Genomic DNA, 26,432 nt, shown 5'->3' with positions numbered 1-26,432 from the left:
ATGTCGGGGTGGGGGAGAGGGATAAATTAGGAGTTTGGGATTAAAATATATACAATACTATATATAAAATAGATAAGTAACAAGGACCTACTGTATAGCACAGGCAACAATACTCAATATCTTGTAATAACCTATAATGGAAGAGAATCTATATATGTAACTGAATCACTTTGCTGTACACCTGAAACTAACACAACATTGTAAATCAACTATATTTCAATAAATTTCTTTTTAAGTCATGTCTTCAAATAATTTTAATGACATAGAGAAAGGTTCATAATAGGCTGAATAAAAAAAGCAGGACACAGAGTTTGATCTCTGTTTTGTGATACAGATGTATTTATTGGCCTATCTACAAATATACATTGCATATACATTTGCAATAATACCAAAAATGTTTCTAAGTTGCTTCTGGTCCTCCCCTCAGTAAATCAGGCCCCTCCTCGCAGCCCCACCCTCTCGGAGGCCTAACATATGAAGGTGAATAAGGGAAGCGTGCTGACCACAAGCCTGAACCCTGGGACCTTGTTTTGTGAAAAATGACACCAAGGGGGAGAATAATCAGAGCAGTGCCAGTAGGTGGTGTTTATAAAGTTTTTATTTTCCGTTTTCTTAAAAATAACATTTGATTTCCTTTATGCATGTGTGGAGTGTACTTGTTTCCTTAGGCTGAGTTAATAGGCAGATAAAGACAACACGAGGCGGGGTCCCCAAGTGGAGGCGGGGGGCAGGGGTGAATGTGAGGGGAGGCGGGGAACAGGGGAGAGGAAGAGGGTGGGGTGACCCACGGGACGCTTGAGTGCCCATCAATGCACAGACACAGTCTAACACTTTGTTTTTCGATTTTTTTTTTAAGACATCTAAAATTACTGAGAGATACGATTTCAGCACTTAAATATACAGACGGAAATCCAAGCACTTGAACACAATTCTTAACTCTAAGCTCAGTTATTGCACATAACACAGTTTAAGTAGGCTTCAGGCTATAAAGCAATTTGCTCTGCTTGGGACTTCCTCGGATGTCTCCAGTCTCCTTTGGCACCCCCGCTGTCTCTTCCCTTTGACCCCTGCCAGCCCACAGCCTCACGATGATGCCGGGGGTCGGTTGATTAGCCATTCATTCTCCCCAAGGGCTGCGGGGGAGGCTTTGGTGAAATGGAGGGTTCCCATGTTGATCCCAATGGACCCCCACCCACTCAGGTGAAGCTGAAAGCAGATGGAGCTCATGAGAGGTGAGTGGGTGGCCTGCCCACTAAAACCAGGCAGGCTGGCGTGAGGACAGAAGTGTGACCACTGGCCACATGTGGTCACAGCCCCAGCGGGACAACGGGGGGCAGTCACACCCCCTCACACTCTCATCAGCTTCACCTCCCTCCTCCTCCTTCCTGAGCTCCCACACCTCCTTCCCCATCGCCCTGAACCCTCTCTGAGTGGTCTCTCAAGGCACATTTGTTCGCTCCAACTCCAACCTGCCCCATCTTAGACATGCCCGTCTCTCCCAGCGCCAGTGGGTAAGAGGCCAGGGGTGGCCAAGGGCAGCTCCAGGGCCAGGCAAGAAACTTCTCTGAAAACTTGGTTGAGCTCTTTCCAACACAGCCCGAATCCCGCTGCCTGCCTAAGCCAGGGGAGTGGGGACAGGACAGAGAGAGGACACCGAGAAGAGGGACAAGGGAGGGGCCAGGTGGCAGACAGCTTGATCAAGGGCACACATCCAAGGAGCTGAGGAAGGACCACCCTGCAACCTTGCTCACAAGGAAACCTGCACCTTGTCTGACAAGAAGTGACTTGGAGGCCTTCAGCCCACTGGGCACAAGCTGCTTGGGCTAACTTTGCAGGGGGCGGGTGTCTCGGTCCCAGAGAGTGGGGTGAAAAGCAGTGTAGGGGTTTCAGAGACAGGGCAATGCTGGACCTCTGAGTCCCACCAGGGTCTAGTTCAGCGCCTTTTGCTTTCTCTCTACAACATATTTACAAGGTCATAAAAACGTGCACAACCAGAAGACCCAGAGAGGGCATGCGCCCTCAGGAGGGGAGGGCAACGGTAAGAGGAGAGGGGCACCCCTCCCTCTCTGCCCCCTCCCCACCCCAGAACGCCCCAGCATCCTCAACAGCCATGCCCAGGAGACGGTTCCAGAAGTCTGAGCCAGGGCAGAGGGGAGAGACAGACAGACTCCAGTCCTAGCGAGAGCAAGAAGTTTCAAGTAGCTCTGAGAGGAGCTGTGCTCAGACGGCAGAGGGCTGACATGAACCGGAGTTTCCCTGAACTGAGCGGGGACCAGAGGAAGGACTGCGCGGACAGGAAGGGGAGAGGGCGAGACAGGCGAGGGGGACCGGGAACAGCGTGACACCTTAACACTCAGAACTGTGCTGTGGAATGAGAAGCGGTTCACGGCGCTAACTGGAGTTTAGTTATTTCCCCCTAGGGAGGGCTTGTAAGATGTGGATTCCGGGGTGGAAGGAAAGAATCCGGGGAGCCAGGCTGGGAGGCTTGCCCAGGGAACCTTACCACGTGGACCCCACACCCTGCCACCACCCAGCACACAGGGCGCTCCTCCTCATATGCCAGGCCCCCAGGGGTGGTCCCTAGGCTCGCGCGTGTGCGCGCGCACACACATACATACACACACACACACACACACTGCACTCACCACACACACCAAAGGGCATCAGAGGCCCAAATCCAGGCAAGAAATTCTTCACCAAAGGTGTTAAAAAATTTGCTTCAATAGGGAGAGAACGGGATAGAGTAAGGAAAAAAAAAAAAACATGGGGCACTTTCTCATCCATGCTGGCTCCCACACGGTAAGGAGATTTGGGGGAACAGTGAGGCACGGCCTCAGATTCTGGTTGCCCTGGACCTGTTCCCTCTGACTTTTCACAACCCTGAACACCTCAGAGCTTGAAAGGCCCTCCACTAGAGCAGCCCTAGGGGACCCTCAGAGGGGATGGAGGGCAAGCCCGGGGGCTGAGAGGAGTGGGGCTGGAAATGGCCCAGGGGTGTCTCTCTCTTGAGAAGGAGAGATGGGGAAACATCCTGGTCTCTGAGGGCAGAAGTTTGCAGCTTTCCACTGCTCCTCCTTCACAGGGTCTCAGGGACAATGCTTTCTGTTGGTCTGGATGGGAGGGGAGCATTTATTAAGGGGTCAGGGAGGACGTGGGTGCATACACACACCCCTGGGCAAGACCCAGGCTCTTCACCTGCGGCCTGATCCTCAGGTTCCTGGAGTGGGGGACCCCAGCAATGGAGACAGGGGAAGGTGTGGTCCTCCCTCAGGGCTAGGGGGAGCTCACCTGCATAACCACCACCCACTGCCCCTACAGAACAGCCCAGACCAGGCCCCCACCTGAGAGCCACAGAAAGGGGCCTGAGCTGTTCCAGGGCCTGGCATTCAGGGGTGCCCCGTCTCCACTCCTAAGAGCTCTACCTGGATCTGCAAAGGCATACTCTCCCTGTCAAGCTGGCCCCTTCTCTTCCTCACATGGTCCACCCCTCCCCTCCCCAGCAGCTTGCCAAGGCCTTTTCCTCCCTCACCTCTCAGCTTCTGCCCCCAGCTCTTTCTCTGCTACCTCCGGTCACACTGGCTTGGGTTAGGAGGAGAGTCCAGCAAAGGGAAAGCGCTCACTGAGGCGGGTGTCCCAGCCCCTCTCATCTGAGTCTGGTGGATGCGTCACAGCCAAACTGGCCAGCAGACAGCTCCCTGCCCTCCCTCCCCTCTGCCCCCAGGGATGGTCCCTAGGCCTCATCCCACAGGCCAGGGCTTGACTCCAGAAGGGAAAGAGAGAAGGGCAGGGGCAGGAGGAGGGAGGACTGATTGAGGTGAGGGTAGCAAATCAGGACAAGGAATCCCAGGGTGTCAGGGTGGGCCTGGATGGGGCTGGGGGACTGGCAAGGGGGTATCTCATTTAATCAGTTTTGACCTTGCAGTGTGTGTATGTGTGTATTTTAAAACTAAAATGGGAAGAAAACAACTACAAGGAGGCCGAAGGGGCCTTTGGGTGACTCACTCTGCCAGTAGCAGTGTGGACCAAGGACACGTTTTTCAGTGCATGCCACACACACACACACACACACACACACATTCACACATCCCGGCCATACATGCCACACACATGCCATGCACACTCACACTTCTGGTCCTCCCCGTTGGAGCCAGGGTAGCTTCAGACTGTATTTTCTGGATCCGCTCGCAATCTGCCTGCTTCTGTCCAGGTCTCTGCAGGCCTGTCTCCCCGGCCGTCAGCACCCTGGCCTGCCCCAGCTCCCCGCGGGCCATCTACCAGATGTAGCCTCCGTCATCCGCCTCGCCCGCCTCGCCCTCCTCCTCCGCCTCCTCGCCTGCTTCCTCTGTCTCCTTCTCCTCCTCGTCCTCCCAGCCGACACCGCTCCCAAAGTCCCCTGAGAAGCCCACGATGTCGTCTGTGAGGGGAACAAGCCAAGGGGCACGTTAGCATCCTGCTAGCAGGAAACCTTGCCACACCGAGCTGGGCCTCCGGCTGCCGTCCGGCCCTTACCGCAGTCAGGGCTCCCGTGCATGCGGGTGCCAGTCAGCTCCAGGCCCAGCTGGTCCACACACCAGCAGTCGCCGCCGCTCTGGTCGCACTGCATCTTCCGGTAGTAGCCATCCTCGTCACAGCTCGGGATGAAGACTCCTGAATGGGGCACGCCCCGCAGGGTCAGAGCAGGGGCCTCGGGGTGAGGGCTCTTCCCAGAGGCGGCCCTGGGACCTTGGGTTCACAGGGGCCCAGACCCCACCAGATCCCAGCCAGCCCAGGTACTGACCACCCAACAAGCTCAGACGTCCAGGGTTGGACGCCAGCATTTATTCCAGCTTGACTGGCCAGGAACAAGAAAACCTGCCTTTCTAAACCACCTGCTCAGCCCCTGCAATGGCTCCCATCTGCCTCCACAGTTCCCAAGTCCTGCAGGATGGCCAGTCTGACCTCGTTGTGCCAGACGCCCTCGATCCTACAGCTGCCCCTCTGCCTGGCTGTCTCCTGCTGGCAACGCCAGCCTCTCCTCCCAGCCCTCTGATTCTGACCTGCCCTCAGGCTGCTCCTCTGTTCACTTAACAGACACCGGCTGACATCCCCACTCCGGGGACCCGGTGATAGACTCTGCCCACTTAGTAGGGGTGAGATACATAGAAATGTTAACACCAGGCACCCCAGGACATGTGCCCTAAGGCCCAGCGCACATGCTCGGGGAATGCAGACCAGAGAGGATTGCTTCCAGGAGGAAGATCCTGGCTTCCTGGCAGAAGTGGCACTAGTGCCTGACCCCAAAGGCCACTGGGTTCTCAGTCAATACGGCTTTGCAGGGAGGTTCCAGTGTTTGGTTTCATATGAGTTGGTCTCACTGCCCAGTTAAAGGCCAAGCTGCACCAGGAGCTATAAGGCCCCATGGGATCTGCCCCTCGGACCTCTGTCCCCTCAACCACCACGCTCAGCCACACGGGTCCTTTCTGTGTCCCAAGAACGTTTTCCTGCCCTCAGCTCTGCTCCTGGCTACCTCGTTCTCATCCCTCAGGTCTCCTCTTGAACACCAGCTCCCCAGAGAGGCCTTCGCTGACCCCAGGCCGACTTCTGTCCACTGAGCTCTCCCTCAGCACCATACATACAGGAGCCACAACCGGTCGCTCTGTCTTTCTGGTGTGTCACCTTGTGGGTTGTGTTTCCCCAAGTATCCTGTGTGCTTTATGAGGCCAGGGACCACTACTGTCTTGCCCATCAGTTCTGACCTAGGCTGGGTTTGCTGTTGTCTCTCCAGGGCTGGCACTCAAATGTTTGCTGAGAACACGAGCATCTGCTATGGCGGGGCCTCCCTCGAGCTTTGCACACACCCTGGCTGAAGTAAGTTGAACAGAGGGTTTTAGGAACCTTCTGTATCCCTACCTCCAGCCCCGGCAGGAATGGACACAAAATTAGTGCTTAAAACACACTTACTGAGGGGCTGGTTGGGAGACCTTTCCCCACCTCGAGGATAAAGACAGGAGGGGGTTTCCCTCTCCTGTCTTCCTAAGCCAGGGCCTCCTCTGAACTCAGCGTCTTCCATGATACCCAGGGGCTAGAGCCTCTGGGCCTCAGAGGGACCCCGGGGCACCCGACTCCTCCTCTGAGCCCAGCCCAGCCCCCTCACCTGGCTTCTTCTTGGCAGCCTCCTGGATCTGGATACGCTCCAGCTCTGCCAGGCAGGGGGGCTCTGCAGGGAGAGAATCAGCCTCTGATGGGGGCTGTCCCACGGTGCTGATGGGACTCACTGAGCCCCCTCAAGGCTTAGAAACCCAGTCAGAGGGCTCTGCAAGATGAAAATACCCAGGCTCTGACACAGGGCTGCCCCACAGTGGGATGCACTGATCCATCTAAGGACTCCAAAACTGGCACAGGGGCTCTGCCAGATAAGAACACCCAGGCTCCAACTGGGAGAGGCTGTTCCATGTCTGTGGGATGCGCTGAGGCCCCCCCAAGAAGCCCAGGGCTCTCTGAGGGTATTGGCGACTCATGGGGTGAGTAAACAGGATTCAGAAGAGGAGGTGAATGCACAGATTCCCCAGGGTGAGAGGGCCCGGGGGCAACATAAGACTGGAGGGAACATTAGATGGAAGGCTGAAAATAACTGGCAGCCAAATCTAACTTGTCTGTGACCTTGAGAAGTCCCCTAGCCCTTCCCAGCGGGGGCGTGGCTGGCTGTAAAATGAGATCAGCTCCCAGCCTCCTGCCCAAGAAGGCTACTGCACAGAATGGACAGCACGAGCTCCAAAGGCCTGGGAAGTAAAAGTGCTGGAGCTGTGCAGAGAGCGCAGGAAGGCTGGGCAGTTACGGGCAGTAAAACTGGTCAAAATACCCCACACTGGCAGAGGGATTTGTGATTTACATGGTGCTCTGCACCCAGATTTTCTCACTTCATCTTCACAACAGTCTCTGAGGTATTGTTATCTCCCCATTCGGACGAAGAAACTGAACTCGGAAAGATTCAGTTGCCTGCCCAGTGTCCCAAACCAGCTTATGGCAGAACCCTAGAGGAAGCCCCAGCCTCGGGCCACAGCTGCTGTATACTCCCATCACACGACCACAGTGGGGACCAGGCCAAACACCAGAGGCAGAGCACGGGCTACCCCACCTCTGGCTGGTCAGCTGACCCCTCGGAACCTCAGTTTAACCATCGATGATGGTTATCACTTGGCCTAGATGATCTCTAAGCACATGTCCCGCTCTGGCTCAGGAGATATAAAGCTGACAAATGACGTTATATCTCTAAGGCTAATGATCACACGCATGATCACATATTTGGGGCAAGTACTGTGAGATGGGCCTAAAGGTGGAATCACTGAGAAGCCAACTTGGCTTCAGCTTCTGGAACCCTCAGCCCCTTCCAAGACCTCCAAGAGGCCCTAGAAATTTTACATTTGTAGTTTTTAATACTCTTCCTTAAAGCAGGCCTCCGAAAGTGCATAAGCTTCAGGACCCACAAAATCCACCTTGGAGGCTGCCAAGGAAGGGAGTTCAAGTGCTGGCTTCCCTGGGCTCCAAGAGATGAGGTGCTGAGAGAGTGCAGGAAGTGGGGGAGCAGGAAAAGTTCTGGGCATGGGGAGGTAGCCAAGAGCGAGCCACCCCGACTCCCAAAGACAGCCTGGAGCAAGGCGCAGAGCCCGCACAGCAGGGCCGGGGGCCCGGGGCCCGGGGCCGGGGAGGGGCCACACTCACTCTCCCTCCAGAAGCAGAAGCACCACTCGGCGGTAGAAACACGGCCATCCTTGTAGGTGTCGCAGGAGTTGAAGAAGGGGCGGATGCAGACCTCGTACTTGTCCAGGTTGACGGCAGCCAGCTCTGTCTGGTCCAGGAAGAGGTCGGCACTGGTGTCCAGCTTGGAGAACATCCAGCCGATGGAGTCCTTGCAGCTGGCCCCCAGGCTCTTGTCCAGCCCTGGGGAGAAGGCCATGGTTCAGACCTGCTCAAGGTAAATCGCTCCATCCATCTGTCCATCCATCCCTGCACCTCTCTGTCAGCCCCAGCCCTCTGTTCAGGGTCAGGACAGCTCAGGATCCAGCCATGGCGTTGAGAAATTCAAGAATGGCTGAAGGCCCATCCCTCTGCCTCTGCATAGGACTGCACCCAAACCAGTCAAAACCCTGTTTTGAAAGCCCTTCAGGGAAAATAACTCCTTACCTTCCCTTGGCTACCCATTTCAGGGTTTAGCTTCCTTCCACCCATTTTAAGAAGTTCTTCCTGTTAGCTATCCCAAATCCCTCCTGTCTGATCAAGCCTCCCTCCCCTTGTTCTGAGGTTTAGGTTCTTTTAGGGGTTCAGGGTCTGGCAGGAGGGAGCAGAAGTGGGTGTTCCCCAGTGCAGCCAGGTGGCCCAGCGTGCCCCTGTCTCCCCATCTCCCACCTCCTCCCCTGCAGAGCCACCAGCTCCTGTACCCCTGGCCGGGCGGGCCCCACTGCCGGCTGAGCCGTTCTGCTTGGAGTTCTCGTGAAGGAGCTGGAACCAGTCCCGCAGCCGATCGCCCAAGTCAGCCAGGTCCTGGCCCGTGCAGGTCTCTGCAGTCGGCAGAACAGGGAGAAGGGGGTGGAGGGTGAAGGTGGGGTGAAGCAGCAAGCATGGTCTCAGCTGGGGGTGCTGCCCTACAGGCCTGGCGGCTGGGCAGTGGGATGCCAGAGGGAAGGGGAGTTAGAAGTCAGAGGCTCTCTCTCCTCCTCTCCCACCTTCCTCCTCCGCCTCACTCCCTAGCACTGAAAACACACAGCGCAGTCTCCCTGTGATGAGGCCGGAGCCCTCCTGCTCCATGTAAAGCAGACCTCCAGACCCACAGGTCCCTCAGGCCTGTCCCTGTCTTTGCTACTTCTCCCTGCCCACTGCAAACCTCTCTTGCCATCCCAGGGCCCTGAAGGAGGCGCCCCGGGGCCCTGGCAGTGAGCCGCCCCCAGCCCTAGCCTGGCTGTGGCCCAGCACTCATTACCTGGTTTGCCGTCTGTGGAGGAGGTGGCGGCCTGCTCTGTGGGGCAGGGGCAGGGGCCGTCGCATCTCACCGTCAGCTGCTTGCTGCTCAGGCATGCCTGCTGCTCCAGCTTACACTGCACGGAAAGAAAGGTCGGGCTGGGTGACGGGGGCACTGCTAGGGGCACCCTCCAGCCAACCACGGCAGCCACATCGGCCTTCCCCCTTGGAGATGGGAGGGACAGACCCACGGACAGCCTGGAGCGGCCCTCCTAATCCCCCTGGAGGCCACAGGTGTACAGTGGTCAGGGGCAGCAGGCCCAGGAAGGGGGGGAATCAAAGGCTCCCAGGAGCCCCACTCCGCACCAGCCTGCCTCTCTGCACATTTGTCCTTCCCAGGAAACCCCCATCCCCTCACCCCCACTCACCTACCCCTCCTTGCCCTCTTGGCCTCTCCTCTTCCTCCCCACAGTCCCTTGGCCCCTAGGTAACCGGCTGTGGGCCCCTCCCTCATGGCCTTCCCACAGTCACCTCCATGGGCTCTCTTGATAACAAACAGCTACTGGCTATTGAACACCTGCTAATTCCCTGGCCTTTACAGTTTCGAGAGGGGTTCATCCATTCCTCGCCCTTCAAGTGTTTTCCCCTGGTCGTGTCTGGTTTCTCCCCATGGGATGACCGCTCATGAGAAGCGGGTCCTCGTAGCATTTTACAACGTGATCTCACCTGGCCCCCGACAGCTCTGTGAGGGAGGAATTGTGTTTCTCGTGCTCAGCAGAGAACACGGAAGCTCAGAGAAGCCCAGTGACTCAGCCAAGGCCACGGGGCTGGGCTGGAAGCCAGACCTCCCGATGACCTCCACCTCCCCACAGGGCAGCGCTGGGAGCCTCAGACCACAGCCTCCTGCCCAAACCCCGCTTTGCCCTCAGGTGGTGTGACTCAGCGCTCTCCTCTCTCTACCAGCTCCGCCTACGTCCTCTGTACCCCTCCTCCATGCAGCTTCTGCCCCTTTGCTTATTCTCTCTCTCTGCCTTATTCTCCCCGGGTGACCTCATCCCCTCCCCAACTTCAATCATCACCCACAACGGGTGACTCTTAAATCTGCATCTCACCCCAAAAGGGTTCCTAAGCCCCAGAACCCAACTCCAGCTAACAGTCCATGCCCTCCAAACACCAAGCAACTCCTCACAGCCAGCAGAAGCATTCACAATTAGCACCCGCATTTCTATGGTACTTTAAAGTTTATAAAATGCTTTCACAAATCCTGTCTCATTTAACCCTCACAAAAATCCCATCAAGCTGGAATTCATTCACCCAACCACCATTCCCTCCCACACTGTCATCTCACGGAGGTTACTTCCTCCTGCCCCAGAATGCCTGGTGCTTGCTGGTGAACCATCCTGTCCACGTGGATATCCACCCATGGGAAGATTTCAACCCCCAGCACCTGGATGACGGAGCTCCTTCCTTCCATTGCCCTCCATACTTTCATGAGGCCCTTCCCTCACTTACTCTGACTTGCAGTTACCGGCCTCCTCCAGGCCCCAGCCCCCACCTGCACCTGCCCAGGTCAGGGGCAGGGTCTGGCTCAGACTCCCGGGCTTGGTGCCCCTGCTGTGGTCGGCCATGCTGAATGCGCCGACAAGTGCATCCAGCCCCACAGCAGCACTGGGAGCCCCACAGAAGGCCCAGCTGAGCTGTCCTCTCTGCTCCCTGCGGACTCCAGTGCACCCCACCCCCACCCCACCTGGGGCCAGGGCTCCTCACCACTGAGCTGTAAGTGTGGCCATCAGAGCCGCAGACAGAGGCGAGGTGGGCCATGTGACAGGGCTTACACATGGTGTCTTTGTTTCCATGGAGTTTCAGGGCAGGCTGCTTGATCCTACAGGAGGAACGGAATGGGAGGGCACAGGGATGGAAGCAAAAATGAGAGACGGACAGGGCAAGGGAGGGTTCAGGAGACTGTTTCCAAAAAGAAGTTGCTCTTGGTGATCTACAGTAGATGCAGCTGCCTCCCTGCCCCTGCCCACCCTCCCATCACCCCCAGCCAGACCCTCTTCTAGCTCATAAAGGTGGAACCAACAGGGCAGGGTACAGACCCCCAGCTTCCCCTTTCCAGCAGGGCCCTCAGGTTGCAACTCCAGGTCCAAGTGTAAGATGTAAAAGGGACTCACACTTGCGTAAGGGGTAAGACCAAATCAAAGGTTGCAAACTGATGGCCCATGGGTCACATCTGGAATGTAGGATCATTTTGTTTGACCACCAAGGGTTTTTGTTTTTAATTGGGTTATTCATGAACATTTGCAAAATGGAAGAGTTCACATAAAAAAACCTGGATTTCTGGCCTAGTTAAAATGGAAGATATGGGAGTCCTGGTCTTGCATTTCCACAAGGCCTGGGCTCACCAGAGTGGTCTGTCACCAAGCTCTCTTCATGCATTTACATTACCTGCCAGGCCCCTACAGGCATCTAAGATTGCAACTCCAAGTCTCTGGTCTCTGATTCTATGATTAAGGAGAAAGGGGAGGGAAATGGAACCTTCTCCAGGGGTCTTGGAATCAGGCAGGGTCTTGTCCTTGGGCTGGAGCTAAGGCCTCAAATGCCCCTCACTCCTTCCCTCCTCTGCATGCCTCAGAAGCTACAACCTTAAATATTTCATGAAGTTGTTCCATGTCAGCGCTGGAAGGAACCTCAAACTATCTGGACCAACCCATTTGTCTTACGGATATGGACACCGAGGCCCAGAGAGGAAATGTGCTTTTCCCTGGGTCCCACAGTTTGGTGTCTGATCTCATACAGTGTGGTGGTTTTGAAATATGTCCAGAGATTCTTGGACACTCCTCCCTTCAAAACATGGAACCTAATTCCCCTCCCCTAGAGTGTGGCAGTACTTAAGACTCGCTCCTAACAAATAGAGGTGGCAGAAGTAACAATGTGTGACTTCTAAGACTAGGTCATAAATGTGGCTTCCTCCTTGCTCTCTCTCCCTTGAATGACTTGCCTTACAGGAAGCCAGCTGCCATGCTGTGAGGACACTCAAGCATCCCTATGGAGAGGTCCCCTTGACTAGGGCCAACAGCCAAGTGAGTGAGCTTGGAAGTGGATCCTCCAGCCTGAGTGCTGCCTTCAGATGATGCAGCCTCAGGCAGCATCTTGACTGTAACCTCCTGACAGTCCCTAAGCCAGAACCATCCAATAGAACCACATCTGATTCCTGACCCTCAGAAACTGTGTGAGATAACACAAATTTGTTGTTTTAAGCCACTAAGCTTTGGAGTAGTTTGTCCCAAAGCAAAAGATAACTGATCCTCTCCTATGTATTAGTTAACCCCTTGCTCTTTAAGCAAACCCCCTCCAGGCCTCCCACCTCCCCCAGGCCCTCACCTGTGCTCCAGCTTCTTGCGGCTGATGCACATTGCCCGCTGGTAGCCCTGGGCAATGCACACTTTGTGACGGCTGCACTTCACCTTCTGGCAGGGGTCCTTGGTGGTATCCAGGGCTGCAGGTACACAGAGTTAGGACACAGGTCACCTGGGACTCACTGTTAGAGAGCCCAGGAGCCCCCAGCCCCACTTCTGAGCTGGGAAGCCCCTCTATCAGCCCTTGATAACCAGAGCTCCTCGGCTTGGAAGTTCCATCCCCATTTGGTCTGGCTCCCCAAGGAGCGTCCAAAGCCATGATCAGGACTTGCCCTCTGGTCTCAAGTCCTCACGGGTGTCAGTCACCTTCCCCAACGTGGGAGGGGCATGTTACCTTCATCTCCTTGCTGATTGTCCTCCCAGCTCTTGATGTAGTCGTCCTAGGGAAGGACAGAGGGGGTGAGGGAGAAGGGAAGGGCTAAGATTTACATCCTAGAGCCGAAGTTCAACTCCAGGGCCAACAGAGGAGAAGGCTGGGCCACTGCTTCCACATGCCAACTGCCACCATCCTCGTGGTTTCCCAGATGACCCCTGTCCACCCAGGCCCTGACAGCTGCCTCCCCCAGACCTCTATCCCCCTAAACCCATGTCCAGAATCTCTTCCGGCCTCTCCCCTAAGTTCCTTATTCCACACCCCCCATCCCACACTGGATGACGCAGGGGAGGAGAAATTGGGGTAAGTGTGCAAGGGAGAAGAGAAGAGAGTGGGGTGTGTAGCTGCAGATACATATGCAGTGGAGCCCCAGGCAGTACTCACCTCCACCTCCTGGGGATCGGGAAGCAGCAGCAGGCCACGGGAACCGGAGCAGGAGGAGAGAGGGAGAGATGAGGATTTTAGGGTGAGGCCTACCCTCAGACCATGTGGTCAGGGCTCCCCAGGCCTCATCACGTGACTGTGGATGCTGGGCAATGGTCTTTGAGTGCTACCGTCCTCTGACCTCTATGGCCTCCAACTGAGGATAGTACTCCTATGTCTTTACAAAAGAGAGCTTAAGGCCTGGGCCCACTCAGGGCTGGCCTTAGGAGCAGTGGAGGTGAGCCCCATGGCTTTAAGCGTGAGGCCCCAGCCCTCTACTTCAGGCCCTGAAGCTGGTCCCAAAGGAACCAGCCCTGACCCCACCATCAGGACAGATGTCTGAGGGGCCCATACTGCCTGGGAAGTGATTCTCATGCCTATGCCCTGGCTGTTCCAGAAACACCCTCTCTCCTTCTACCAGGGTCCCTCCCTCCCTAGGCAGTCCCCTCCCCTGACACCTGTTTTTCAGTCAAGGTCTGACTTGCGTGCAGAACTCAGATGGTGCACTGAGAGAAAGGGGGACCATGGCCCCTCCCAACAGCTTCCTCAGTTACCATCGTCCAGCTGCAAATCCTCAGACTCAGAAGATCCTGAAAAGGTCCTCTGAGGTCATCTGTCCCAGCCCCTTCTATGTGCAGGAGAGGCCGGGAAGTCCAGAGACAAGAAATGACCTGACCCAGGTCCCACCGTCTCAGAACCCAGGTCACCCAACGCCCAGCACAGACCTCTCCTCTGGATACCGCACACTGTCGGGCACCCAGGGCACCCGGGAGCTCTCTCCTCACCCTCCTCCGGCCACAAGTCCCTCCCCTGGGCCTGTGGACCCCACAGTGGCCAGAGGCAGAGCAGCTCCCACCCAGCCTAGCTCACTGGCATAAAACCCCAGCTCCTTCTGGTTTCCCCACTTTCCCCTGTGGAGTGGAGGCAGCAGCTGAAAACCAGTGAACAGCTCCCAAGGTGCTCCCGGTAGCAGCTCTGCCAGGCAGGCGGGAGAGGGCTTCTCAGGACTGGAGGCTGGCAGTGCCAAGGAGCCAGCTGCCGGCCTCCTCTGCATGGGGCTCCGGGTGCTGGAGGACAGGGGGCAGGAGAAGCCACGTGCAGCTGCCTCCTCGTCCTGAGTCCCACCCAAGGATCAAAACTATGCAAGGATGAGGGCAGAGGCCACACTCTGGGGTAGGGGTGGGAAGGGACCAGACTCCTGTCAGGCCTGGGGAAGAGGGCATGGGGGTCCTGCACCAGAGGGCACCCACAGGGCCTTGAAAGCCCAAGGGCTCTGAGGCCTCTGATGTGTCCCCTGGAAGTTGACAAGCATCAGGAACAGGCAGGGGCAAGAGCCCTTATCAACACAGCCTCCTGGGCAAAGGCCAGAGAGGGGCCATGCTGATCAAGCGGTTGGCATCAGACCCAGGTAGAGCACGCTGGGGTCAGGTGCAAACCTGAGTGTGTGCTTCTGCACACGCACACGTGTGGGCATTCATTTGGGTCTTCACACGTGCACACTCATGGGCGTGTGTCCCAAAGCACCTGTGTGTGCAGGCATGCGTGTCCTCGTCTGTGAGCATCTGTACCCATGCACACACCTGAAGCAACAGTGTGTGCTGGGTGTTCGTAGGAAAGGACACTTCAAGACAGTTCACCCAGAGCCAGTTGGTTTTTATCTAGAAATGAAGTAACAACCCACATATGTGTCCAAGCAGCCAGTGTCCTGCAGTCCTTGGACCCAGGAGCAGCAGGAGGAAAGCCACAGGAGGGGCTTCTGGAGAACCTGGCCTGGGCGGCCCCCTGGACACTGGACAGACCAGCCCAGGCTCCTGGCTCAGGCACCCACCCAATCCCACAGGACATGGCTGGAACCCTCTTGAACCCCTGGGCAAGCTTCTAAGAAGACCACCAGGCAGCTGACAGGGAACTGCGGCATAATTTCCCTTTATGCCAGGGCCAAAGGAAGCTAGCCCAGACCCAGCTCTTCTTCTCCAGGAACTCATCAGGGTGGAGGGGTCCCTCCCCTGGTGTCCACTCACCACAGGTGGGAAATGAGGCTGAGCATGGCCAAGTGGTTGAGGCCAGGGTTACAAGTTGGGGCAAAAGTAGGGACTGGCCTGCATGGAGTTGGGGTCTTCCCATCTGCTCCATCATCCTCTGGAAGGGGAGTGGGCATGAGGTTGTGAAGAGGACGGGGGAAGTGGCTTGTGTGAGTCACCTGCTCTCAACCAACAAGGTCTGTGTGCCCCAGAACCGACCCACACCTGAACTGGAGCAGGGAGGGGTGTTAGCCGAGGGCCTCGATGCCTGCTCATTCCCTCCCTCACTCTGGACCTAACCTGATGCCTTAACCTCCAACCAGGCTGTGAGCAGAAACCTTTGGGACTCAGAACAAAGAAGGTTCTCAAAGGTCAATACCAAGAATTTCTGATTAGAAATCCAGGGGGGAGTGGGCTGGGGGAAGAGAGAGTTCTAAGAAAGGGCTATTTCACCATCCAGCTGCTTTGTGAGAGCCCTGGTGGGGAGCCATCTCCACCCATCCCAACCCAAGTGAGGCTAAGACTCCCCCTGATTCAGGATACAGGGATTGAGCCCCTTTTGTACACAAGGGTTGCCCTGGGTTCTAGCTAAGCTCCTTGTCTCCGCTGTGGTGGATGAGGTTGGGGGAGGCCTAAGTGGTTCTGGATCCCAGGACCCTCACTTCCAGGAGAATGGGAGCAGCCAGCCAAAGAGGGAGATGAGGAGGAGAGAGGGCCCTGGAGTCACACACAGAAGCCCACGCTCCCTTACCAGCGTACCTTGGGCAAGCACCTTGGCCTGTAGGAGCTCAGCACCTATCGCCTGGACCACTCAGAGATTAAAGGAGATGGTATCTGAAGGGTGCCTGGTGTCCACAAAATACTCAACAAATAAAAGATGTTATAGCAGAAGAGACCAGAGACTTCAGGTGGAAAAAATGGTGGAGGGACAGGAAATGGGCAGGGAGAGGCCACATGAGGGGCCCCTGCAAATGGAGAAGAGAGCGGCCACCACTGGGAGAGCAAGAGACCAGTGGGGTGTGAGGAGAGTTGCCCCCAAGGGGTCTCAGTGAGAGGAGCAAGTCCTGTCCACTCCACCTCCTGCTCTCTCTCCAGCCTGCCTTCCCCTCACCATGTCCACTGGTCCCACCCTAGCAACCCCGGCCTCACTTACTGCATCATCTCCTCTGGGCTCTCCCTGACCCCGCCCACCTTCCACACCCCTGCAGCCACAGGGATCTGTCTAGAAGATCTGATCATGTTTCTCCCGTCTTAAAACTCTTCACTAAATATATAGCTTGCTCTCATTTTGAAAAAAAAAAAATATTTAAAGATGATTAGGTAAAAAGGATTCATATCAAAATGTTAACAGTGGTTTCCTCTAGGGGAGAGGAATAGAGAATTTGGGCATCTTTCTGCCTTTTTCCAAGTTTCTAAAATTTCTACAATGAACATGTATTACTTTTGTAATGAAGGGGGAAAAAAAACCACAATAAATATTATATTTAAAAACCCTCCCAGGGTTCCCTGTCACCTACAGAAGAAAGTCCATCTTCTCTGAGTCTCTTCCTGTCCCCATGTCCTTCCAGTGGATGTTTCACTCTGGCCAGGCCTCGGCACAGCCTTCTTCCCCCTCTGGAATGTATGTTTGCATCCAGCCCCTGAACTTCTATTTATCTTTCAAAACCTGGCTTTCACACTTCATCTTCCCTAACCTCGCCCCATATCTAGTTTTCCTTCAGGTGGACTGCACCTAGTAGAAGTTTATTACTGCTCTGGTTACACCAAGCAACGCCACTGCTTCTGCCCTATTTAGGTGGCCAGTTCCCTGAGGGCAGAGACCATATAAAGTTCACCTTTCTACGCCCAGCACCTAGCAATAGTAAAAATACCCTAATAATAGCTAACGTCTTCTGAGCAATTACTGTGTGACAGGCATTGCGCTACGCGCTTTGCACTCATTGGCTCATTTTACTCTTCATGAGAATTTAAGAGAAAATCACTATTATCATCCTATTTCTCAGGTGATAAAATTGAGGTTTGGAGAGGTTAAGTGACTTATACAGGATCACACATCAAGAGCACAGCAGGAGAGTATTGGTACCCCCAGAACTCGGATTCCAGAATCTGTGCCCCTATAACCAGGACTCTGTATTGCTCCATAAATTTTCACAGATAAAGAAAGTCCCAGGCCAGGACTGGACCCAGGAGGCCCAATCCCAGCCCATGGGTGGTTTCTCCCACCACACCAGCTCTGCTCCAACCCCTAGGCAGGGAGTCTTGTAGCAGAGTAGAGAGACTGGCAGTGTGGGGGAAGACACCTGGGGGCCCCCCTTCTCCAGGCATTTCCAGAACCCTCTTCACACGCCCCTGGTTTGGCTGGTTTGGAGCTAACCCATCTCCTGCTTTGATCTCAGCAGCTCAGCCCGGTTGCCATGGAGACAGGGCCCACTGTGCCAAGCTGGGGGAGAAACGGCAGTGAGTGCGCAAGCCTAGTCGGGCTTAGGGGGCACATGCTGGGTGTTTCCAAGCGCTGTTTACTTCCTGTCATTTTAATTAGCACCCAAATCACCCGCTCACTTCACAGCTTGAATTAACCCAATCTCCCCCAGCCTCTCCATCTGGTGGGGAGGATGGGACACAGCAGTGAATCAAGCAAAAGAAGAGCAGCGCCCCAGGGCTAAAAACCACCTGGGCAAATCTCCACGTGCCTCTTTGCAGCACAGTGTGATGGAGAGACAGACACCCCCCACCCTCGCCCTGGCGTGGAATCAGGGCACTGGGTACTGGTCTGGCCTGGCCTCTGACTGCCTACAAGACTGTGGCCTAGAGAGCCTTGCCCTCGCTGGAGCCCCTTCTCTCACCTATAAAGTAAGGGTGACTCCCTTGCCTTCCTCCCTGAGCTGCGGAGGGACCCAGTGCGATAACGGCTGTGAGAGCACTCTGTAAACTGTGAAGCTCTATACTTGCAAAACTCACGAAACAGGAGCACTGAAGCTGGGTTCTTCGGCACATACGGTGGGAGTCTGGGGGACAAGGTGGACGAGAGGCACTTCTGGGTCTCACAGTCACAAGGAGCCTCAAACGCAGACTTCTGACGTCTCCAATTGAGGCGCTACAGCCAGAGGCACACCGACAGGACCGAAAGATGTGCATCATGAGGCTTTAAAGAAACCACAACTTCTGTAACCCTATTATGGCATTTCTTCATTTTTTAATAGATCGAGAACCTCTAAAAATGGAAGTGGGCCAGGCCTCTCTCAACCTCTGAAAGGCCCCGTAGCCGGCATTATTTTGGCCTCATTCCTCAGGCGAGGGAACCTCTGATGGAACCCAGTCCACTGAGAAGGCCCAGGAGTGGGGAAGTTGTAGTTGGGGTCCCCTCCTACCTCACCCTGCAAAGAGCCGGGGAGCACAGAGGGAGGGACCCAGAAAGGAACAAGCAGGGGTGAAGTGGGGCCCGCCTGGCTCCTTCTCAGCTGAGGCCTGACACAGGCCCAGGCGGAAGGCATCTTGAGGAGGCGGCACCCTCCACATGGAGGAGGCTGGGAGGGGGGCAGTCATTAAATATTTGCCCCTCTCTCAGAGGGAGCGGCAGAGGCTGTTGTGCCTGGACAAACAGACGGAGTCAGGCATCTGGCAGACTCCCCGCCTCCCACCTCCTCTCTGCTCGGAGGAATTTCCTTGGAGGACAAAAATGTGCTTATCACTGCCCGCATGCCAGGAGCTCCACCTGGCCTCAGGTATGCCCGCGCTGACCCCCCATCCCCACATTCCGTGGGGCCTGAGCTCTCCACTGCTCTAGGGGCATCTGGCCCCAGTCCTTGGGTTTCTGGTTCAGGCAGTGGCCCCAGGGGTCCATAGAGGGCGGAGAACAAGAGAGAGGTATAGGGGAGTGTGGGCCTGGAGTTCTGTTCTGAGCTGCCTCAGGACCTCTGTTTCCTTTCTGGAACATGAGTGGGGGGCAGGATTTAAATCCCAGGGATCTCTGAGGACGGCCAGACACTGGAGCTGAGAAAACACAGACATGGGGTTGTGAAAGAGCACATGGGCTTGGGTGTGCTCGGTTCCTTTATCTGTAAAACGTGGAGGCTCAGCGCTCAGTGCTTAATGCTGCTGAGGCGCCGCAGTTCTGCTCCCCCACTCTCCTAAACTGAGAACTTTGAGAAGAGGGGAAAAGGAGCCTGAACAAGTTCAGACTCTTCCACGTCCTCTAACCTGTGCAAGGGAGCAAGGGATCAGGGAAGGAGCCAGCAGCTTGCGTCCAAGCAGGAGTAAGACACTGGCCCGGCCTGGCTTGTCCTTCCTGCTGTGTGCAGCCTTGACCTCTTCTCAGATGTCAGGGAAGAGAGCCACAGGGGCAGGATGCCCTGCCTCAGGGAACCTGGTCTCCACCTGAGGAAGCCCTGTGCTCACTCACCCACAGGTCTGATGGGTGGGTCACCTGCTCGGTGGGCCCATCGAGGTGGGGGGAAATTTTGAGCCCCCTCCTTCCCAGGAGAAAGGGGAAGGCTGGCTGCAGCCAGGTCCAGGCCCACAGACACAGGGGAGAACAGGGAGGCCTGCGGGATAATGTTCCTTCACGGCAGCATTTACTCCCTTATCCTACAAATGAGTCATTGGAGTCAGGGTGCCGGGGTTCTAGTTGTGACTATCCCAACCCTTCAGGGTCCAAAAAGAGGAAGAGATCACCCCCAATAGTCAGCATGGCTCAGCCCAGAGCCCCAGCTCTCCCTTTGCCCTCTACCACCTGAATCCACAGTGCTGCTCCCTGGGGAAAAGAGGGAGGGGTCGAGGACAGGTTAGTTGAGACCCTTTCTGGCTCTCCTATTCCACGGTGCATATACTCATACTGAGCACCTACTGTGTGCACAAAAACCCCATGCAATGCTCTGAGGACGGGGTGGTAAGGTCACAAAGCAGTCTATCCCCAGACCCCACCCTCAGGGACCTGCCTTGGGAGGAATGTGATAAACACCAGCAGGAGGACTCTTGAGATACAAGCCCACAGCGTAAGTGATGATGCAAAGCAGCACCAACATGTGCCAAATGTGTTTATGACCAATAAATGCTGCAGCAACCCCAAGGAGGGGCTACACATACAACTGAACACTGGCTGAGCCCTCAGGGGGTCAGAGGCTGCGACATTTCAGGAATCACATCACCCTACAGCTTGCAGCTGGGCCTGGGTCTGCCCGCCAAGGTTAGACACATTTTCCCTGTCTATAGCCCTAAGAAGACCCACATTACACTTACAAGGGAACCTACACAGTGGCGGTATGGCCATCCTCAGCCTGGTGTTTGCCCCAGGATGCCATTAGGCCTCATTTCTCAGGTTTCTTGGTCTCTGGTTAATACATACTCAACCCTGACCTGGCCACAGATACCTCCTCAGGAGCAAAAAGAAAATCCTTTTCCTAAACCCAAAGTCCTGCTGCTCAGCTTGTGGCAAGGGGGTGGTGGGGGGTTAGGGGGGGTGGGGGATGTGTGCAGGTGGAGGGCTGTGGATGCGCTCTAGCGCCATCTTCCGGAGTCACAGAATGACAAGGGCTGCCCATTAAACCAAGGGGAAAATCAAGGGCCAGAAACTGGAAGTGGTTCCCCCAGGGAGGAAGACAAGCTAAGTACCCTCCCAGGGCCCTTGGGGCTCAGGGTAGGATAGAGCTCTTCCACTCCTCCAGACAGCCCTCTGACCTTCTGGAGAATGGAGGGGGTGGTGTTGGCTGGCCATCCTCTGCAGACTGCCTGGAAGTTGAGAGGAGACTGAGATGGCCTCTCCAGGCAAAGAGTGCTCTTCTCTCCCTCTCTTCCCAAGGCCTGGAGCCCCGCTGGGTGTTCAAGAGTCTCTCACTGCACTACACTGCTCTGGGCGACGCCAGCCCCTCCAGTGTGGGACAGGATTTGAAACCAAAGTGGAGGTGGAGGAGGAGGAGGCCAGGGCAGGACTCAGCCTCCCATCCCCAAATCCCAATGATGGAATCCATCCTGACCCAGTTTGGGGTTCTTCTCACACACCCACACTTATCCACGAACACCTGTGCAGCTCATTCCCACACTTGCACTGGTTCAGTAGTATGGGATGGGGAGAGGGGAGGGGTGGTAACAAGGGAGCCCCTTTGTGGCTGAAACTTGCTACTGGCCTACTTGGTGTTCATAAAAACATGAGAATCCTAAGTAGCCAGCAGGCGATGTTTCCCTGGGCCAGACCCCAGGTTCATGGTGAACACAGGCCTAGACGAGGTGCTCAGATCTGCAGTGAATGAGTGAATTAGTAAACATACATCGGTGTCATTCTCATGAGGCATGGTGTGGGCTAGCCCCAGAAACACTGATCCATCTGCTGGTTTTTCTATGGGGTTGGAGTTTCTTTCTATATTGCCTGAAATGGATGCCCCCCCAGTCCTCTGACAAGATGTCTTCATGTTTACGTGTCCGTTTCAGTCTCCTAGACTGAAACTGAAGTTCAGAGAGGTTATGTGACGTACCTGGCATAATGTCGCCAGGCAGTGGCAGAGTCAGAACCTGAACCCAGGCCTCATGCCTCTCCTGGGTAGAGAGCTGCTCTGGAGGGTCGCTAGGCCAGGCTGGTGGCAGGCTGCCAAAGACACTGAGAGCCTTGGCCCCCCCCTTCCTAGGAGGTGCTCCTCCTGCCCAGGCATCCTTGAGCCCATAGGGCACAAGCCAGGGTAGACTCTTCTTTTCCATCTCCACTAAGGGTTAGGCTTAGAGTTCTCTAAAAAGCAAAGTTGAGTTAGAGGACCTGGGTTCAAATCCCAGCTCTGCTGCTTACTAGCTATTTGACCGTGGATAAGTTACTCAGCTCTTCTGTGCCTCTGTGTCCTATGTAGGGTGGACTATAAGGTAACGGTAACTATCTCACAGGTTGTTGGAGGGCACAAGAGGCCACAGGGATGAAGCGCTGACTGCAGGGACTGGCAGATGTAAGCACTCCCTGCAACCAGTGATTCAACACGTGCTAACTGCGTGCCTCCCGGGTGCCCGGCACTGTGCTGGACACTCATAAATATCATTAAAATGTAATGGAAGTGGAGTACAAAGCAGAGAAGAGCCAAGAAGAAAAAGAACGGTCAGTGCTGTCCAGCCAGCTCTTGGAAGCTGCCAGGAAGAATGCAGGAAGAATGCTGCGTAATGGGCCTGTCTCCTCTCAAGTGTCCATCTCTATCTACCAGGCTCTGGATGCTCTGTTCCAAAGACTGCGGTAAAATCCACCCACTTCTGCAGGGAGTGAATTCGGAGATAGTAGCACTAGGGAGTAGGGCTCTGAAAAGCCCAGGCCTGCACAGAGCAGGGCACAGCTAGATCCCCATCTCCTCTGACTTGAAATTCCCTCCTCCCGGCAGCAGGGCAGAGATCTATCCTGACACATGTGAGAGCCCCGCGCCCACTGGAGGGGAGGATTACTCTGCCAGTAAATCCTTCACAACACCCGACCCCCCTAATAATCCTAGCGCTCAGAGGAAGAATGCTAAGCTGAACTCCCCACTAACCAGCTCAGACCAATTCCACACTGGAGCAACGGCCCACGCTTTCCTTCTCTCCTTCGTTCTCCTGACCACTTAGACATGATTCCCTCAATCTCCCCCCTCAATTCAGTCCAACCATTAAATGGAGACATTTCCCTCACCCACACTATCGACTCCTTGATCCTATTCCCCAAGAATATTCCACTCCCCCTGCTTGCTTGCCTCCCTTCCACTGAGGCAGAGTGGGGGCCCTGCACCATTTTGTGACTGATTATCAACAAGGTTCTGACTCCATCTGGCAATGCCTCAGAGGTTCAAAAGAAACTCCTACCTCTCTTTTGAGAAGCGAAGGAGCATATTTTCAAGAAAGCTTGCCTGATGAAATGTACATAAAGCTGATGTTACTGTGTCCAACTAGAGGGCCTTCAGTCCGTAGGGTGGGAAGTGGGGCCTCTGCTAACAGGGGAGGAATGAGAACTGTATGCAGTCCTGGCAGAGCCCCTGTGCACGGTCTGTGCACTGCACAACTCCAGGGGGCACCATTCACACTATGGCACCCCTAGAGTTATGCAATGCAGTGGCTCTGAGCTAGCAGCCTCCTGCATTTCTGCAGAAGCTGCCAAAGGATCCCTATAGCCAGATCCTCCTGCCCAGCCTTCCTTGTCTTCCTTCTCTCCCTGACCCCGTTCTCCTATAGCCAGGGCTACCTTAAATGGGGTTTTAGAGGAAATCTACCCTATAAATGCCTGAGGCCACGCAAACCAACACATGCTTTGAAGTTTTCCATGAATCCTATGGGGGCAGGTCCTGCAGAATTTCATTCTGGTGGCTTTCTTCTGATGAGCATGGGAGGAAGGGGGAAGTGATTGGCATCAGTACAGGGAGACAGGTGGGCAGCCCTGTGCCAGGGGGTCATGCAGTCAGTCATCTATCCTCACCCACAGAGTTGGCTATTGGAAGTCAGTGGAGGAAGGGAGGTGGGTAGGAACCTTTTATTTTTAAACCTGTACTGTTCTGATTAAGCATTTCTTTTCCCTCTGACCTTCACTAGGCCCATTTTGGAAGATCAAACTGCCAACGAGTCAGAAGGAGGCCTGGACAAGTGACACATGGATTCAGGATGGGCCAGCCTGCTGCCACCCTCTCGCTGCTGTGGCCGGGCTGCTTCCCAGGCAGCGGCAGGAGACTGCAGCTAATCTGTGCTGGGCCTGCAGGGGACGTGGAAAAGGTCTTGCTGGAGCTCCAGGCTCCTGTCACCGGACCAGCCGTGGGGTGGGGCAAACCGCCCACTCGGGCCCAGGCCACTCAGCCCTGAGGACCAGGCAGCATGCGAGTCCTAATGAATTACAACCTACCCGTTTGACTTTGGAGATAAACAGTCACTTGTTTCAGGGTAACAAAAAGATGCATATTTCTGCCAGTTTCCATCATGTGGCTGGATATCATATGAAGCATGTGTGTTTTAAACACATTGCTAAGGAACTTCTGGATGCACACAATTTAAGATGAGAAACGTCACGGTGTGGCCTGTGTTATACTAGGTGGGTCTGATGAGAGAATCTGGGGAATGAGGAGCAAGAATTGGGGTCGTAGGAGAGATTTTCTGGGGACAGGGTGTTGGAAAGCACCAGATCGCGGGGTACCATCGTTCCTCTCCTCCGGAGCATCCGGGCCCATCCTGCACCTCACACCCCAGCCCCGACCCTTCTCTGGGTCCCAGCCACGCCCTCTGCCCTCCCCTCCTCACTCCTACTTCCCCTTCTGCGAACACGGCAGCCTTCAATTTCCCCTCTGATCTACAGGTGCCCGTAAACAAAGTGCTGCAGCGACGCCCGCTCCTCCGCAGCCGCCTCCCCACCCCCTACCCCGCAAAGTCCGGCACAGGGTTAAGCCTGGGTTCCATCGGGCGTCCCCGAAGGGCTCCCATACCCAGCTACTGGGCTCTCCCCTCTGCTTTTCAAGTCCACTGGGCTAGGGAGTCTTCCCTCCAGGTTGGAGCTCCCCAACTTCTGGGCCGCGCTCCCCCATGAAAGGGTGGTCCTGGAAAACCAGCCTCCATAAGTGCTCGCGTCCCTCAGCATGGGGACCCCAGACCTGGCTGTCGGGGCCACCCAGAGGTGGCCTCCGGTATTTTCACTGCCTTCACCAGCCCCCCCATCACGGACACGCCTTTCACCATCTCGCCTTAGGAGGATTGCTAAGAGCGCCCCCCGACCCCAACTCAAAGCGCCAACCAAGGGCCCTGTCCCCTTCTGTCTCTCCCTTCCCCAAAGCCCAAGATGAGAATAGAAGGCAAGCGCAAGACGATGCTACCGTCCCCGCCGGCCCCACCCAGACCAGCCCCTTCTGCAGTGGCCCGTATGTGGAACCTGCAGCATCCACCCAGCTGGGGGACACCTGGGGATGGCTCACCAAAAAAAAGAGAGGATTAGGTCGGAGGCCCAGGCAAAGCCAGGGTCCCCGCCCCTCCCTCCCTACTCCCCTCCGCCCCCTTCCCCCCGCCCCACTGCAACCCGCACCCCTCTCCGCTCCCAGCCTGAAGGGGAGACCTCGTCGCTTACGCACGCCCCCAGAGCAACTCCTCGCGCTGGGCGGGTGTGGGACTGGGTGTCCCAAGCCCGCCAGCTCCCGGACTGGGGAGTACATGAGGAGGGGTCTCGGGAGCCCGGTGGGTGCTCGTTGTTTACTCTTGGTGCAATTAACCGGCTGGGCTGCGGGAGCCTGTGGCTGCGACGTGCAGCCGCCACTCCCGGCCCCCGGGTCTCTGCTCCAAAGCTCCCTCCCCAAACCCCCATCCCCAGCCCTCGGCCCTCTCGGCCCCGCAGACTCACGTCTCGGAAGCGGTTCCAGTGCTTGATCTTGCCGCTGTACTGCGAGATGGACGACAGCCATTGCTCGTCCTCCATGAAATTGCCGGGGGTCTCGCCCTCCTGGAGCCTTCTGGCGTCGCCTTCGGCCAGGGCAGCTACTGTGACGAGCAGCAGCGGCAGCGCCAGCCGCCCGCAGCCCGGAGCGTGCATCGTGGTCTGAATTCGACCTGGGGTGGGGGAGTGGGGGTCTTGACTTCTGCAGTATTTTAATGTCCTTCTTCCCACCCCGCAGTTGGGGGAGCAAACGCCGTCGTCTTCCTCAGCCCTCCTCCTGCGGTCTGACTCCGGTGACAGACGGATAGTGGGTCGCAGCTGAAATGTGACCTGGTTAGGAGATGCACTTGTCTGAAAAAAGCCCAGCGCCGGACGTGGAGAGGAAGAGAGAATCAGAGAGGCTGCGCCAGCAGGGGCCGTGTCTGTAACTGTAGCATCAGCATCACGTTTGACATCATCATACCTGGTTTAAAAAAAAAAAAAAAAAAAGGAGGGGGTAGATTTCAAAGGGAAGCGCTAGATCAGAGCGCCAAACGCCAGCCAGCCGCCGCAGCCGCAGAGCCCAGCCCAGCCCAGCCCAGCACTTAGGGAGTTGCAAACCTTGGAATCCAGATCTGGAAATGTCCCTGCTGTCTCTCCAAGGCTGGAGAGCAAGAAGGGTGCCGGGTCTCCTCAGGGAAGATGGGAGTGAGGAAAAGACGAAACTCTCTGGTTACACAGCCAGGCTCAGGTGTCTAAAATGGAATTTGGCCACAGACACTCTTTCTCTCCCCTTGCCTCCCACCCAGAGGGGCCTGCGCCATAGCCCTGACAGCTGGCTTCCTGCGAGTTACGGCTCTACAGTAATGGGTGGTTTCGTTAAGACAAAAGCCATATAACAACTGGCTGCCTGAGAACTATTGCGGCCCAGCCCCACATGCTCTTTTCAAGGCAAGGCC

At 55.8% G+C, this 26,432-nt stretch overlaps 1 protein-coding gene across 1 annotated transcript; it reads right to left on the bottom strand.

Moving 5' to 3' along the window:
- Positions 1–580: 580 nt before the first annotated feature.
- On the bottom strand, positions 581–26,432 carry SPOCK2 (SPARC (osteonectin), cwcv and kazal like domains proteoglycan 2). The gene is made up of 12 exons (XM_059900732.1): positions 26,095–26,432; positions 25,462–25,957; positions 13,108–13,116; positions 12,685–12,730; positions 12,316–12,430; positions 10,699–10,813; positions 8,954–9,068; positions 8,415–8,534; positions 7,699–7,917; positions 6,134–6,196; positions 4,510–4,647; positions 581–4,414 (listed from the first exon to the last, which is right to left on the bottom strand). Exons 2-12 carry the CDS (start codon positions 25,648–25,650, stop codon positions 4,272–4,274), a joined length of 1,272 nt encoding a protein of 423 aa, XP_059756715.1. The 5' UTR covers positions 25,651–25,957; positions 26,095–26,432; the 3' UTR covers positions 581–4,271.

This window comes from Balaenoptera ricei, chromosome 16 (assembly GCF_028023285.1).
Source record: "Balaenoptera ricei isolate mBalRic1 chromosome 16, mBalRic1.hap2, whole genome shotgun sequence".
NCBI classification, from domain to species: Eukaryota; Metazoa; Chordata; class Mammalia; order Artiodactyla; family Balaenopteridae; genus Balaenoptera; species Balaenoptera ricei.
This window is presented reverse-complemented; position numbering and strand designations above follow the sequence as displayed.